We start from the raw sequence: 14,965 nt of genomic DNA on the forward strand, positions 1-14,965 counted from the left end.
TAAAAATTTTCAGAAATCCATTTAAATTTTACTTTTTTTCAAAAATTACTTAGACAAGGAATTTAGTTTTAGAAGAGTGAAGAGTGAGAGGACAGAGCTGAGAGAAACGAAAATCTTTACATTAGCTCATTGACAACATAATACAAATGCACAAGATTTTACGTCTAACAATCTAGTGGAACCTATACAAGACTCCACCAAAGGAAAGAGCAGACAATAAAGAAAATCATAATCCATAACTGTATTTCAGCGGCAGAATCCCTTTTCTGTAGGACTTCAAGGGAAATTGAGGGTGTCAATGAAGTGAGTTTGACAGACAATGCCACAGTCTTTTGAGTTTATAGCCTAAAATTCAGTGTCAAAGCATGAAGCCATGATCTTTGAAACCATGGACCTTGCAAAAGGGATGTAGCTCAAACTATACCTGCCAATCATATATCAGAACATAGAAGAATGTCAGATTATACAGGACTGGATACATGTCAATCACAACAGGGTAAATCATATTATTGCATTCTTGAAGAGATATCAAATTAAGCATATATTGAAACATACATATCATTAATACTTCAAATGAAAGAAAGTGCTTTTAGTTTTACATGCTATATAAGCTTTTATTAATAACAAGGTTTATATAGTTCAAACTTCAAAGTACGGATTTAATTCTGATCTATTACCAACACAATTATCTATCTGAGTAGTCAAACTATTATATGACAATAAATACTGATAAGAGATATAAATTAAATGCTTAAGTTTCGCTTATTTTTAAAAATAATTCTCAAGTATACGGTATTTTATACCAAAACATAAAATGATAAAGCACATTGGTGTAGTGGTGGTAGAATTATTTGGGTGTTAGCCTCATTCCTTGGTTTCTCACTTTTGACGGCTAATATGTGTAGCTTTAGTAAAGATGTAGTCGCATCAGATATTGCCACATCAGCCAACTAAAGGCTAGTTGATTCATTACAACTGTTGCTATTCACAGAGTTGACCCAGCTTGAAGCCAGTTTGTCAGGTTCTAGTGCAAAAACGAAGCTGCACCATCTACACATCATAATGTCTGCCTCAGAACTACTCATCACTGAATTAATCACAATTGAAGTTTCGAATGGGAACTGTGCTTAGTTTATTTCCAATTCCCAGTCTTCTGCCTAACTAGAAAGGCACTGTGGCCAAATTTCCCTTTTTATCTTATTTTTACCCTTATCAACACAGTCCCTATCACGCTACAAAACACTCCAACCATTTCTAACTAAAACATACACATTCACTAAATAGATTTGGGGCTCTTTTAAGCATTTAATTTATATATCTATTTTCAGTATTTATTATCAGTTCGTGGCTCCGCTAACTGATTCCATAACAATTCAAACTTTATTGCTTTGGGGCTTATCGGTTGACATAAAGCCTGTCTCTTTGGAGCATATACATTATACAATTGAATTTATCTTCATAGGTTTCCCTACAATAGGCATATTACTTTATGCCACATCAGATTTATGGTATGGTAACTTAATGTGCGCCCACACTTCAGGTTATATGGAAGGCAAGTGGAAAATTTGATACGTACCAAACAAGTGCCCCAAACTCCAAAATAAGTGCAAGAAATGTCAGTAACTTGTTATGGACCTGTTTAATGCAAAATAGCGAGACAATAAGCTAGTAAAAGATAGGATTCTTTTTGTGATTAAATAAAAGGAAGAAAAGACAATTACATGTTGACTTACATAGAGAGCACAAAACAAGGCGATTATCATACTTGCAATGTATATGGAAGTTGCATATATACGAACAGGATCAAGCATCATTGTCACTTGCCTCTTGGGACCTATCAGGAATGCTGTGCTGTCATAAAAAATATTTCCACTTAGCATTTAAAGTAAACAGAACATCATTGAAAAGGTGTTTCATATATTATATTCATATAATATATTTGAAAATTCTAGTTTTGGACTTAGTTTCCTCTTTCTTTCTTTTAACTGGGTGATGTGACACTCTTTATTATGAACATATGATTTCTTACTTGTATATATAGAAGTTATGATTTGAACATTATTTTTTGCTGTAAGTAGCTAGGCCAATCTGTGGTCCATATTACTAGTATTGAGGCGATCATTTGCCCATAGATACAATCATCATCGATATTTAAATGTTATCTCTATTGTAAGAATATATACCTCTTTTGCTTTAGATAATTTTTTACAAGTTTAGAATTTTAAATTAAAAATGACTAAATAGTTCGAAGCTGAAAAATTATTAATAGAATCATATATTTTATTGTTTCATCATACCCTTACAAGTGTTTATTCATATATTTTTAAGACATTTATATTAAATTTCCACTAAAAGAAATATCGATTTCTTAAATTGTTATTGCGGTAAGTGGGAGTATATTCATATTGTAGTAAGTGGGAGTATATTCGTTTTTGTTAAAGCTTTGAATAGAAGGAGATATTAAACGCCATTGTGTTGGTTTTAGAATGGAGACTCAATGAGAATAGGTCCTGAGTTGTTGCAGCAAACTACTGACAAGGTGAAATTGATTAGAGAGCAGATGGGGACAACTCGGAACCGATAGAAGTCTTACGCGAATAAGAGGACCTCTACAGTTTGAAGTTGGATATCATGTATTTTTGCGAGTAACACCAACAACAACAGTTGGGAGGGCTATCAAGCCAAGAAAGTTGTTACTAAAGTTTCTAGGACCATATCGAGTGCTCAGGAGGATTGGTCCAGTAGCCTATGAGATAGCACTATCACCTCAGTTGGAAAACTTGCATAATGTCTTCCATGTATCTCAATTGAGGAAGTATGTCCCAGATCCTGTTCGTGTGTTGGAGATTGATGATATTCAAGTCGGGGAGGACTTAACCTTCGATGCTGGACCAATACGGTTGTTGGATGTGCAAACCAAGACGTTGCGAGGAAAAGATATTCGCACAGTAAAGGTGCTTTGGAATGAAACTACACAAGAGATTACTTCGGAGTTAGAAGAGTTTATGAAGAAGGAGTATCCCTATCTTTTCATTGAGTAGATCAATTTTCAAATTTTGATATCAGTCCATAAAGTTGTCACCAACCAACTTTCCATTGACGAGTATCAAATGCAGTTAAAGCATAACTTTTCCCAACACTGCCTTTCTTTAGCTTAGGCTTGGTCACACCAACCTTTGCTGCAAAAGGTTTCTTTCTAGGCTTGTACTTGCCTTTGCCCATTTTCTTGTTAGATTTTCCAATCACCAAGACAGATCCTTGGTTCTTACTAGAATCTACCTGATTTTGATAGTCAACCAACAATTTCAACATGTCATGCAACTTTCCATCCATCTTGTTCATGTTAAAATTAACAATGAACTGTGAGAATGAGTTAGGGGGTGATTACATAATCAAATCTTGGGATAACTCCTTCCCAAGTTTGTGATCCAACTTCTCAAGTTGTTCTATATGACTAATCATGTTCAGAACATGCAGTTCGACCTTTAGCATTTTCACACAATTTGGACCTATTGTGTTGACCTAAACAGGGTCTTAGATAGCTGGTATCTGATTGCCTACTTTGTGAACCAAACATCTTCTTAAGATGATAGCAGATGGATCAATGTCCTCATGTTGGCTCTAGAGTTATGAACTCATTGATGCTAAGATGATGCATTTTGCATTCATGTGTAATCCTCTAAGTACTTCTTAAAAGTGCTAGAAAACTCAACATCATCTTTGTCTTTTGATTTAGGCACAACAAGTTTCTCTTGCATGAGTACAATTCTCAAATTTCGATAAGGGTCCAAAAAGTTATCACCAATCAACTTTCCATCACCAAGTATCGTATGCATTGACAAAGCAAACATATTGAGATATCTGATAAGAATAAATATCAATACATATTCAAAAAATATTTAGCACAAAAAGAATACTCTCACTTACTACAATAGCAATTTAAGAAATCAATATTTCTTATGGTGGAAATATAATATAGATGTCTTAAAAATATATGAATAAACACTTGTAAGAGTACGATGAAACAATAAAATATATGAATCTATTCATAATTTTTGAACTTCAAACTATTTAGCCATTTTTAATTTAAATAAAGATAAATAAAATTTAAATATTGATGATTGCATCTATGGAAAAATGATCACTTAATACTAGTAATCTGGCCCACAGATCAATGTAGCTACTTACAGCAAAAAATAATGTCTAAATCATAAACTTTTGTATATACAATGAAGACGTCAAATGCACATAATAGTAAGTGTTGCGTCACCCATCTAAAAGAAAGAAAAAAGAAATTGAAGTCCAGAATGAGATTATGCAAATCGGTCTTGCTTATTTTCATATTGATATCCTAGCCTTAAGAAAGTAGTTCTATATTCGTTGTCAAAATTTGTTTAACACAAAGTAAGAATTCAAAACATGTAACATCTATTTTATTAGAATGACTTCCTAATACTTGGTGCTCTTCATCCTTAAGAACAGAAATTAAACCATGAAAGTCTCTCTTTTAAGAATTGTGATAGATACTCAATAATAACAAGAGCCTAGGTGAAGAGGAAAGAAAGGAAGTGATTAAGGACAATCATGAGTAACAAAGGTGAGATAAAATAGAATATGCAGGGGAGATTTCTTTGAATAGACTAGACATACGGATGGGATGAAGTGTAGAGGAAGAGTAAGGAAGGTCAGAAGTTTGCAAAGGCTACTAAACCAAGACATAGAATGAGCAGAAGGCAAGCAAGAATCCGCAAGAACAGTTGGACTCAGGAGGAAGCTAGGCAACCTTGAAGAGCTGACCTAGTCACTGTAATGCCCCATTTCTCATTTCACTCAGCGATCTGTGGGTTAAGCTCCAGTTTCCTGTATTACTTAATGGATTTTACTGATTATTCTTTTGGACTCAAGTCCACAAAGAGAGCCCAATAACAAAATAGCCTATCAGGTAGAAAAAGTATTAATCTGAGGTTCATAGGATTAGTGCGGTGTACAGTGATGTAAAGAGTAAAGAAACATTATCGTCTGCTCCCACACCCCCTTTTCCAAAGGAAAGAAAGAAAAAAACATTTTCCATTACTTATAAGAGCATAATATTTGAAACCTGTTTAAGTGTATCCTCATTTCTAATACATTAAATTGCAGAGTATAAGCAAGTCTGCATCATAATGTAATTATACAGCTCTAAAACAGAACATACCTTCCAAGTGAAAGCAAATTACCAAGAGTAAATGCTATTGCAAACTTGATTGGCTTGAAGAAAACAAGCATGGACTGTAACATAGGAGAGGGAAATGCCATTTATTAGTGCTTATTCTTGTCTGTCAAAATAAATGAGTTATTATACATTAAAGTAGAAAGAGTAACAGTTGTAAGTCAAATTTTCAGAAACGAAGTGAAAAGAACTATATTCCCATCAAATTTTCATACAAAAGGCAAGAGAAGCCATTACCCTCATTACCAGTTGTTGATTTAAGTAAAAGAAGCCAAAATAATAGGAGTTTCTTGCTTATTCTCTATAACTATAATATAATAGTGAACACATCTCAATGGCATTGTTGCTGCCTTGGGTTTTGACTCTATCGGTCCTATGTTACAGTTATACTGGACATAAAAACATTATCAACATTCACAGGAGTATAAGGTGCATACGGGAGCCCACACTGGTAGTGTACGGGGCTTTTTTTGGGCTGCCTTTCAGAATTGGATTTGGCCATATTCTATGAAAGATTCAAGCTTAATATTAATATCTCCACTTTGAACAGAAGCACTAGCAATAATGCTTCACTTATTTAACAAGAAAAATTATAATGTCAAACTTACCAATAGTGTACAAGTTAATCCAGCAGCAAAGCATATGGCAAAACCATATAGTCTCTGGTCACAGACAGAGAGCTTATTAGTTAAACTGTGAAAGACAATGTACAAATAGAAACCTGTTAGATGAATCAAATGAACATTTCAACATGATAGAAGTTTGGGTAAATAAGAAAACATGAGGCAATTGATGCACACGGTTTAGTAAAAGAATCAAACATATAGGAGAAAAGAGAGATTTAGAGGGTAGAAACTGCGAGATGCGGAAAATAGCATAATAGCCCTAATCACAGGAGTTAATCAGGCCTTACAAAAACATAAAGTAAAACTGATATTGCAGACCTTTTCTATATTCCCCAATTACTAACCAACCAGCCAACCCCCAACAATAACCAGTAACCCGAATGGAACAATTACAAATATACATACATTATATATATATATATATATATATATATAGAGAGAGAGAGAGAGAGAGAGAGAGAGAGAGTATCATTATGCTCCCCAATGTCCAATGTTTGATTTGAGTTTGTGAATTACTAATACCAATCTAACATTATCATGTAGTTCTGGGTCCTCACCATTGTTTGAAACAAAAGGCAACATTATATAATAGGAATTTCACAGTTAGTGTATTGAGAATTTAAACTGAGGAACCTAATAACATGGTACCTCTATAGACTGCATATTTTAATACCAAGGCACATCTTAGAGTACAAATGAACCGAAAAGTTGTACAATATCGCTGTAATTCAGTTCAAATAAGACAATCCATAAAATTCTCATCCAAATAAATTGTATTTCAGGCGTCCAAATTCATCTTCCAACAAATATTTATTTTGCATCACCCTTCTATGAATATTTTGCAAAGACATTCGGTTATTCCTGCAATCCATCAGTGAATCATACTCAGCTCTCACTTACCACCTTAATGCCAGTATAAGTTATTTCCAACAATAAAAAAATCTACAATGTTAATTTCTATTAGAAAATATTATCTGCATGTTTTCTCTTGATTTGATTTCCCAATCCCATATCATCTGTGGATTGAGTAACATTGTAAAAATTGTGTTGTTAAATAACCACTAAAGTGCTACAGCATTGCAGAAGTCCTCGGATATGTAATTGCAACTCCACCCGCTGTTATGCTTGCTATGGCACCACAGTAGCAAAATTTATCCTACATCTTGTCAGTTCCCGAAAGTCTCCAGACAACTGAACTTTTGAGTTAACAATTTCATATTAAGCCAATTTTTATACACCTTTTATTTGCATACAACTAATTTTGATACATATTTAGTTGATATATAATATATCTTATATACAACAGCCATGTGACTTCCACAATTTGTTTGCAACACTATCTACTATATGATATAGTGGTTATAGATTTCACTTTCGGAAACTTAAATCGAAAAAATGACCCCCTAGAAAGGCCCTAAGGTCTCTGCTCAGATAGCTCTTTTGGAGTATGTACACTGTCACTATGAATGCTCTTTAGTCTGCTATGGCTTCTACAACAAACCGCTCTGCTATGGCCGGCCCTGTAGAGTGCAGGGCAAGCCTTGCCGCTATGGCATGCTATTGAAAGCCCGGACTGGCTTTCTTCCATTTTCTATAATCCATTATTGATAACAATGATAACTTCCAGTATGCAAAAGCAAAAAAAGTGATGACCACAGCCCATGCAACTCTCTATACATTTATTCCAATACCCGTGCACCTCGCCAATTCAAGGTTAAAATTTAAAAATATTCCGACGCGGCAACATTTTGCTAATTTTCCTTAAAAACGTTGTAAATCGAGAGGGGGACAAATAAATCTCCAGGTGACTTGACTTGTTCCACTTAGGATAGTTCGTAGGAATGCAGTAAAAGTATGGATTCATGATACGCGTGGGTACACGATTTATCACCTTTTACATTATTATTATTATAAGATCTCCATTAAAAAAAAAAAATCCACACGGGACAGTAAATTTGGGTCTGATGTGCAGGCATAGCTATTGTCAGAATTATGTTAATATGGAGTAGCTTTCCTCATCTAACACTGAGATAAAAAAACATTTTACCAACCTATCTTCCAGCCTAACACACTAACTACAAAAGTTTCTGATCTGGCAACAGTAAATCAAATTAAAACACCAGAACTTGGAAAATGATAATAAAGGATAATCAAATTATAAAGTATAGCAATGTGAAAACCACAATTAAGGATCAGATCCACGTTCAAAACCTAGCACCACCGTTTCGCCAACCGAATCAACCACAAATCAAATTTTTTCTTCCTTTTATTTCATCACTGCGTATTATTCTATTTTCTCGGAAACGAAACGATTACCACATTCAATTTGCCAATTGGAACAGAAATGGAGCGAATTAGAAACCTGTGTAGTGGACAAGGTGCAGTTGCGGTTGAAATCGTCCACAAAGGCGAATGAGTTGCTGTTTTCCAATGCTGCAGCTTGCTGTTCTTCGTCTTCGACGTCCATTCCCACCATTATCTTCACTTTCTCGAAGGCTCTGTTCATCTTTTCCATTGTTTTCCCACACTTTTTAGGGAAAACGGAAAAATAGAATGAAAAAACAAAACGGTGGATCTGTGGTTATGGGAACAAACGGTAACTAAGTGGAGAAGTTGCTTCGATTTTCAGAAATTGTGTGGAATTTCGATGGAGATATCACAACAACGACTCCATTTCACTGAAACCAAGCTCATGTAACAGCTTTCTCTCTGTTCTGTTTTTTTATGTGATTATGAAGATACCTTAGGACTTGGGCCAGAAATTGGGCTCTATTTTTCTATTTGTTTATGTTTTTCTTTCATCAAATGTATTTTCAAAATCATTTAAAAACTATTTTGAATACATTCTAAAATATTGAATAAACACATATTGTAACTGTAATACAAAAATAACTTATAGTTTAAATCAAATAATATTTTTAATTATGTTTTTAGTTTCTAAAAATTGACGTGAATTTGTGTATAGTTTTCCAAATAAATTAAATTTACAAATATATTTTTGGAACACTCAAAATATGTCAAATATACATCTCCACTTTTGAACATTTTTTTGTTACTACTTTATTTCAAAACTAAAAATATATTGCTTATAATTTTAAGAACTATATATTTTTATGCGGTTTATATTAAACTTCATTTATATATGTAATCTTATTTTACGTTTCTAATATCCGAAGTAAGTACTATTGAAGAAATAAATAATTACTTCAAAAATAATTATAGCTTTGATTTTTTATATCTTAGTAATTCAGAATTTTGGTCTCACTATTTTTAGATATTTAAATTGAGTTATTTCTTATTCTTTTTCATAAATACTAATTAATTTTCGCTAGTTTTCAATTCAATTATTTATAACTTATTTTTCCCTTGAATATTACTCAATGATATTGGGAGAAAATAAGTATGACAAGTAGTGGTTTTCTGAGATTGAAAAGGGTAATAGTAAAGACTAGTTAAAAAAAAAATAATAGTTATTTAATATAATCTAAAAAACATGTGTAATGATGTTTTAGCTTTTCTTTTATCAAAAAAATAAAAATAAAGACCAATATAAAATATAGAAATCAAAATTACATTATTTACATACCTCCATATAATATATTATGAAATATTTCTAATATATTTACAAATAATATCTTATTATGTAATAATTTGTTGTATTATAAAATATCTTAAAGATAGTTATAAATAATATGTCATGATATAATAACCTATCGTCAAATTATGTTATATTTTTAAAATATTGTGAAATATTTATTGTTAATACTTATATTCTGCATTAAATGATTGTAAAAATATGTGATAGTATTATTATTCAATAATATAGTATAGATTAAAGACTATTACCTTCATCTCTCACTAATGAATGATAACTCATCATAGTTTCTTAAAAGAAAAAAAGTTCTTTAACAATTTTTTTTTTACAATTTTTTGACAAGGTATCCTTTATAGCTTATAATTGGTTCGTTTTAATTTTTTTTTTAAATAAATTCAAACAAACTAATAAAACGATGACAGACGTCCTATTGTCAAAAAGTTGTTATTATGATCAAATCAATTGAATATCATATATTTTTATTCCGATGCTGATATTTCCACGATTTTTGTTGATAACAGAATAAGTGTTATCACTTTATTAATCTATTTAAATTTATATTTAAAAAGTTATTTGAAACGGATTAATCACAGGTATGCATAGTCGGTTAAAATAACTTTTTCCTTCCATTCCATATAACCAAAGCCTCACAACAAAAGTTCAATTTATTTTATGGCAATTTTTTCGAACTTCCCCTTTGGACCCTTCTTTGACATCGAGCTTGCTCATCTTCACCATCGCCTGTTGAAAATCCAAGAAGAACAAAGCTTGGTTCATTGCATAAGTGTTCACAATGTTCCTGGTTTGTGGGGTAGTGTACAACGTTTGGTCTGATGTGAGAACACCGTTGTTTGAGACCAGAGCGTTGAAGTATAGGTTGTCGAAATCGTTCCTGGAGGAGTCAAAGGGTTGCTCTGCACTGTCACCAGCACTGCATGCCTTGGAGAGCGTCTTCGCAAATTGTGAGTCCAAAGATGGATCCAGTGGGGTAAGTCTCTGCTTAAATGAAGAACACCTTGCCACTCCTAATGTGTGAGCTCCTGCCCAATCATGAACCATTAACCATTTTATTTAGTGCTTACTGATTTGGAAATGAGTCATAATCTATTATTCAAACACATGGCATGCATGGTTAATTCTATATTCTCTTGAAATTATTCAACACACACAGGCATATCATATTACCTGAGAGAGCCACCATGTCTTTTGCTGAAAACCCGCGTTGCCCAAACACCTTGATGAGCTGAGAAGCATTGAAAATGGGTGCAGGAAGATTGATGGTATCCTCAATTTTGGACCTTGTTCCATCCTTCCTACCTTTTGGTATGTCATACACAGGACCCCCTGCCTACACATTTAAGAATTTAATCAGAATATATGCTCTAAAATTTATCTTACTTCACATATTAATGATGCTTCAATACTGTTAGACCCAGAAAGGAAATGGAAAATCACGAATAGAAAATGAAATATGTGGTAGTTTGATCTCACAAAGAAAACTGCATCTCTAGCAGCCATAGCAAGAATGTCAGCACATGAAACGACTCCTGGGCATTGATTTTCAAGCGCTTCCTTGATATCATCTATTACTTCATAGCCCCTCAAGCTCAAATTTGCTGGTGAATCTTTTTCTGCTGTGTTGTCCTCAGTGGAGTCGATCAGAACAGAGCCATCACATCCCTAGTAGACAAAAATAAACCCTTTTGAAGTATAACTCATATTCATGAATAATAGTTAAAACCTAAGCTAATGTATAGTTTTTAACTTTAACGTACATGTGTTTTTATAAGTATCTTAGCTTTTTGTATTTGTATTACTACTTTAATCATATCTATCTCCTCTCTTCTTTCTTTGGCATGAAGCAACAGTATAATAACATTTAAAAACTTGTATAAAAAGCACAAATCTTTTTAAAAATTGCATCATTAGTTAGCATAAGATCCCACAGAAGAGCCTTGGACTTGAAGTAACCCAGCAACTGCCCTATGCTATGATGAATAACATTCTTCTTTCATTAGAACAGTGGTAGATAACCACCAACTTAGACATCAGCATCTCACAGACTCTAATATTCTGTCATGGATCAACATTTCAAAAGTTTAGACTGCAAGTGAAGAAACAAATGCTAATTCTTGTATTTGATCTCTAACGATTTCTTTTACCACTTTGTTGCATCAATATATATGTAAATATGGAGAAATTATTCACTATATATATAGTTTAATGGTATATAAAAATTTCTGATAGGTGTGAAAGTATACAAGAGAAAAGAGAAAGAAAATGAACCTCTATGAAACAATCATGGAAGTGCATTCTAACAAGCCCTGCTGCTAGAGTGGGATCATTCTGCAGAGCTCTGTTGACTGTGTTCTTAACAATAAGTTCAGCCAAAGGGCAACTGAACAAGTAGTAGTTCATGTTCAAGCCACTTGCTCCCAAACTGAAACCACTCACCACTATCATCTCCACATAAAAAAGCAGTGTCAGCAAATTAGCCATGATCACAGTCTTCAAAGACTTCAAAAGGGGTTTTGTACAGCATCTTGATGAAACAACAAGGTATATATATAGATAGATACACACACAATACTTGGTGTGAGTTGAACTTAGTTTGTAATGTGGCCCAGCAAGGGAAGCTTTCTATAGTTGGGAAAAGCTGGCACCCTTGTTGCAGTTCCCACATGTTTAAGCTCCTGTTCATGGCCTAATCACTTCTCCTGCAATAATGTTAAAAAAATATATACTTTTTCACACACATATATTTTACATTTGACATTATTCTTTTTTATTTTTTACTTTTTAATAAAAATACAAAAATTCATTTTAATATAACAATTTTATCTTTGTAATATGTACGAAGTGAAGGTAAATATGGATAATTTTATCATTAGTCTAATTTTCATTACTTCTCTTAAGATTCTATAAAAAAAAAAAAAAGTTATGAAAAATAATAAACACCTCCTTAATAAATAGGTATTTAGACTTTTAACATGTGGGTTAAATTAGTATAATATTTTGATTAAAATAGTATAATTGTTGGTTAATTTCATATTTAAACTAATAATTATAATACATACAAACATTACACAATCATTAAAAGGCCTTCTCAAACTCCATAATTATCATTAATATTGTGATAACATGAAAAATCAATTATTTACGATGGAGAAACATGATACTCTACCTTAAGTGGTGTTAAGTTGATATATGCAATTTTAGTGACACTAAAAAATTACGATTTTTTTTTTTTTATTGAAGTCTATGATTTTTTTGAAGTTCATAAAATTTTTGAACGGCAGAAAACACCCAAGGCTTGCTAGGAGTGAAACTATTGAAGGGTGTTTTTGTTTTTTTATTTTTTATTTTGTTAACATCTCATTTGTGTGAAGTATTTATTAAATTATTTGATTTTATTAAGCTTTAAATTATGGAAAAATAGTAGAAAGAGGAAACTATATTCTTTAAGGATATTTTTAATGTGTGTTTTTAAGAAGAATGTAATTATTTATATTCTTAAAATATTCAAACACACATATTCAACGTGATTAATGTAAATTATACGAAACAGGTGTGTTATATTATTGCATTACACGTAATGATCGAAAATGAGTAATAGCAAATTGAAAAGGGGAAAGTGTAGATATGTAGTGTTTTATCTTTTACTTTTGAGCTATGTTTTCTAAAGTGGGGTTAAATATATTTTTAGTCCCTGTATTTTGGATGGTTTTGGTTTTAGTCCTGCTTTCAAACTAAGGTATAAATTAGTCTTTCAACTTTAGAAAACTCTGATTTTAGTCTTTTTTATCAAAAATTTTTAATTTTATTTGTTGTTTCAAACGCGTTTCTCAGTTAACATTGAAACAAAAATGTGTCAAACCGTGTAAGCAATCCAAATGCTTGAAACACCAAATAAAGTTTAAAAATTTTGGTAAAAATGACTAAAATCAGAGTTTTCTAAAGTTGAAGAACTAAATTGTACCTGGGGAACTAAAACCAAAATCGCTCCAAAATATAGGGACTAAAAACATATATAAGACTAAAGTAAGAAATTACATCTATATAGTTTTTTTTTTCATCACAATTTGCAAAACAAAAACCACAATTAAAAGGAAAAAGGAAACAAAATATTCGAAAACTCAGAGCAACTATAAAGATATATTTCAGATCAATACATATATAAGTTATCTTGAGCTTAAAAATAATGTTACTTTTTTTTTCTAAAAATTGAGAAGGAGATATACAAAATGAATACATGTGATTTAATTTGTGTAGTTGAATTCTTACAAATGAGAATGACTTTGTTTTGATTTATTTTCAATTTTTTCGTATTTTATTTTGGTCTTTTATCTCTTATTCTGTTTCAATTTGCCATTTTTGTTATTGTATAGCGATTCTCAACAATTTTGTTTTTTAAATATTATTTCTAAACTAAGTTTATAATGACGTGTATCTGATTTTATTTGAAAATATTCTCTCTAAACTTAAACAAGAGAAAAAAAAATAGTAAATTTAAATGTGAGCACATATTTTAATTAATTTTACTTACTTTGTGTATAAATATCTAAGCATCATTTTAACAAGTATGATTAACAATAGTTAAAAATTTAATCATGTTTATATAAAATAAAAGTACATAAATAAACTTAACTAGTTGTTAATATTATTAGATTAATTAAATTTAAACCTAAAATAAGTGTTTTTAAAACAAATAAATTTTAAAAATGTTATTACTACGTTTAACGAGTTGAGATATCCAAACCGTTTAAATATTTATTACTTTTTATATTTTTGAAAACATTTTTTAAGGATAAAATCATCATGTCACGGACCAAGTTCTAAAACAAACTATAAATATAATGATTGATTATAATGATATTACTCGACGACTTGATATCAGAACAAAAACAACTTGATATCAAAACAAAAACCATTACTTATTTAAGTGATTGATATAATCTTTTTCATCAAAATAAACAATTTCTTTTTAAAAAAAATAAACATTTATATGAACACTTAAAAAGCACAATACATTTATTTTATAAAATCAATATTTACGAACATTATAATCAATTTTTATATATTATAATTCAGTGCACATGGAACAATAATGAACTGAAATCTAGAACGGTCAAAACGGGGCGTCAAAACCGGTAATCCAGCCCGATCTAGTCTAGTCCATCACGGATTGTTTACTTAGTGAGTCAATCCAACCCGACTCATTTATTAGTGAGTCAGAAAAATTTGAACCCGGTCCGACCCACCACGGGTTGGTGGGTAAACGGGTTGGCTCACTGGTTCACTTAATTACAATTTTTTTTTAAATAAAAAAAAATTACAAACCTTCTATGATTCAAATCTAAACAAATCTTAATCTCAAATTTCACGACCAACATGGAACATGGGTGTTTAATTAATTTTGAAAATAGAAAACTTAAATAATTTTTTCAAGTAAAAAAAATAATAAATATCTTTTCATAAAATTAAAATTAAATTGTAAGACTCGCATTAGGTAGGTGAGTTGGTGAGCCAACCCAC

At 31.6% G+C, this 14,965-nt stretch overlaps 2 protein-coding genes across 2 annotated transcripts; both read right to left on the minus strand.

Moving 5' to 3' along the window:
* Positions 1 to 98: 98 nt before the first annotated feature.
* LOC106763085 (vesicle transport protein SFT2B) lies at positions 99 to 8,566 on the minus strand. Its single transcript, XM_014647264.2, has 6 exons — positions 8,198 to 8,566; positions 5,818 to 5,871; positions 5,195 to 5,268; positions 1,734 to 1,851; positions 1,577 to 1,635; positions 99 to 424 (listed from the first exon to the last, which is right to left on the minus strand). The coding sequence occupies exons 1-6, from the start codon at positions 8,348 to 8,350 to the stop codon at positions 346 to 348; spliced, it is 537 nt and encodes a 178-aa protein (XP_014502750.1). The 5' UTR covers positions 8,351 to 8,566; the 3' UTR covers positions 99 to 345.
* A 1,433-nt stretch (positions 8,567 to 9,999) lies between these two features.
* Positions 10,000 to 12,126, minus strand: LOC106763008 (peroxidase 47). The gene is made up of 4 exons (XM_014647163.2): positions 11,717 to 12,126; positions 10,922 to 11,110; positions 10,616 to 10,778; positions 10,000 to 10,470 (listed from the first exon to the last, which is right to left on the minus strand). The coding sequence occupies exons 1-4, from the start codon at positions 11,927 to 11,929 to the stop codon at positions 10,091 to 10,093; spliced, it is 945 nt and encodes a 314-aa protein (XP_014502649.1). The 5' UTR covers positions 11,930 to 12,126; the 3' UTR covers positions 10,000 to 10,090.
* Between the last annotated feature and the right edge of the window lie 2,839 nt (positions 12,127 to 14,965).

This window comes from Vigna radiata, chromosome 1, assembly GCF_000741045.1.
Source record: "Vigna radiata var. radiata cultivar VC1973A chromosome 1, Vradiata_ver6, whole genome shotgun sequence".
Taxonomy (NCBI): Eukaryota; Viridiplantae; Streptophyta; class Magnoliopsida; order Fabales; family Fabaceae; genus Vigna; species Vigna radiata.

What these genes read in the sequence shown, in the direction of transcription:
- LOC106763085 (XM_014647264.2), bottom strand. Translation starts at nt 8,350, where the DNA reads ATGGAAAAGATGAACAGAGCCTTCGAGAAAGTGAAGATAATGGTGGGA. An exon ending in GCACCTTGTCCACTACACAG is followed by an intron (nt 5,872 to 8,197) that starts GTTTCTAATTCG and finishes GTCTGTGACCAG; the next exon opens with AGACTATATGGTTTTGCCAT. An exon ending in GATTAACTTGTACACTATTG is followed by an intron (nt 5,269 to 5,817) that starts GTAAGTTTGACA and finishes CCTATGTTACAG; the next exon opens with TCCATGCTTGTTTTCTTCAA.
- LOC106763008 (XM_014647163.2), bottom strand. Translation starts at nt 11,929, where the DNA reads ATGGCTAATTTGCTGACACTGCTTTTTTATGTGGAGATGATAGTGGTG. An exon ending in TCCATGATTGTTTCATAGAG is followed by an intron (nt 11,111 to 11,716) that starts GTTCATTTTCTT and finishes TTTGTCTACTAG; the next exon opens with GGATGTGATGGCTCTGTTCT. An exon ending in AGACATGGTGGCTCTCTCAG is followed by an intron (nt 10,471 to 10,615) that starts GTAATATGATAT and finishes ATGATTGGGCAG; the next exon opens with GAGCTCACACATTAGGAGTG.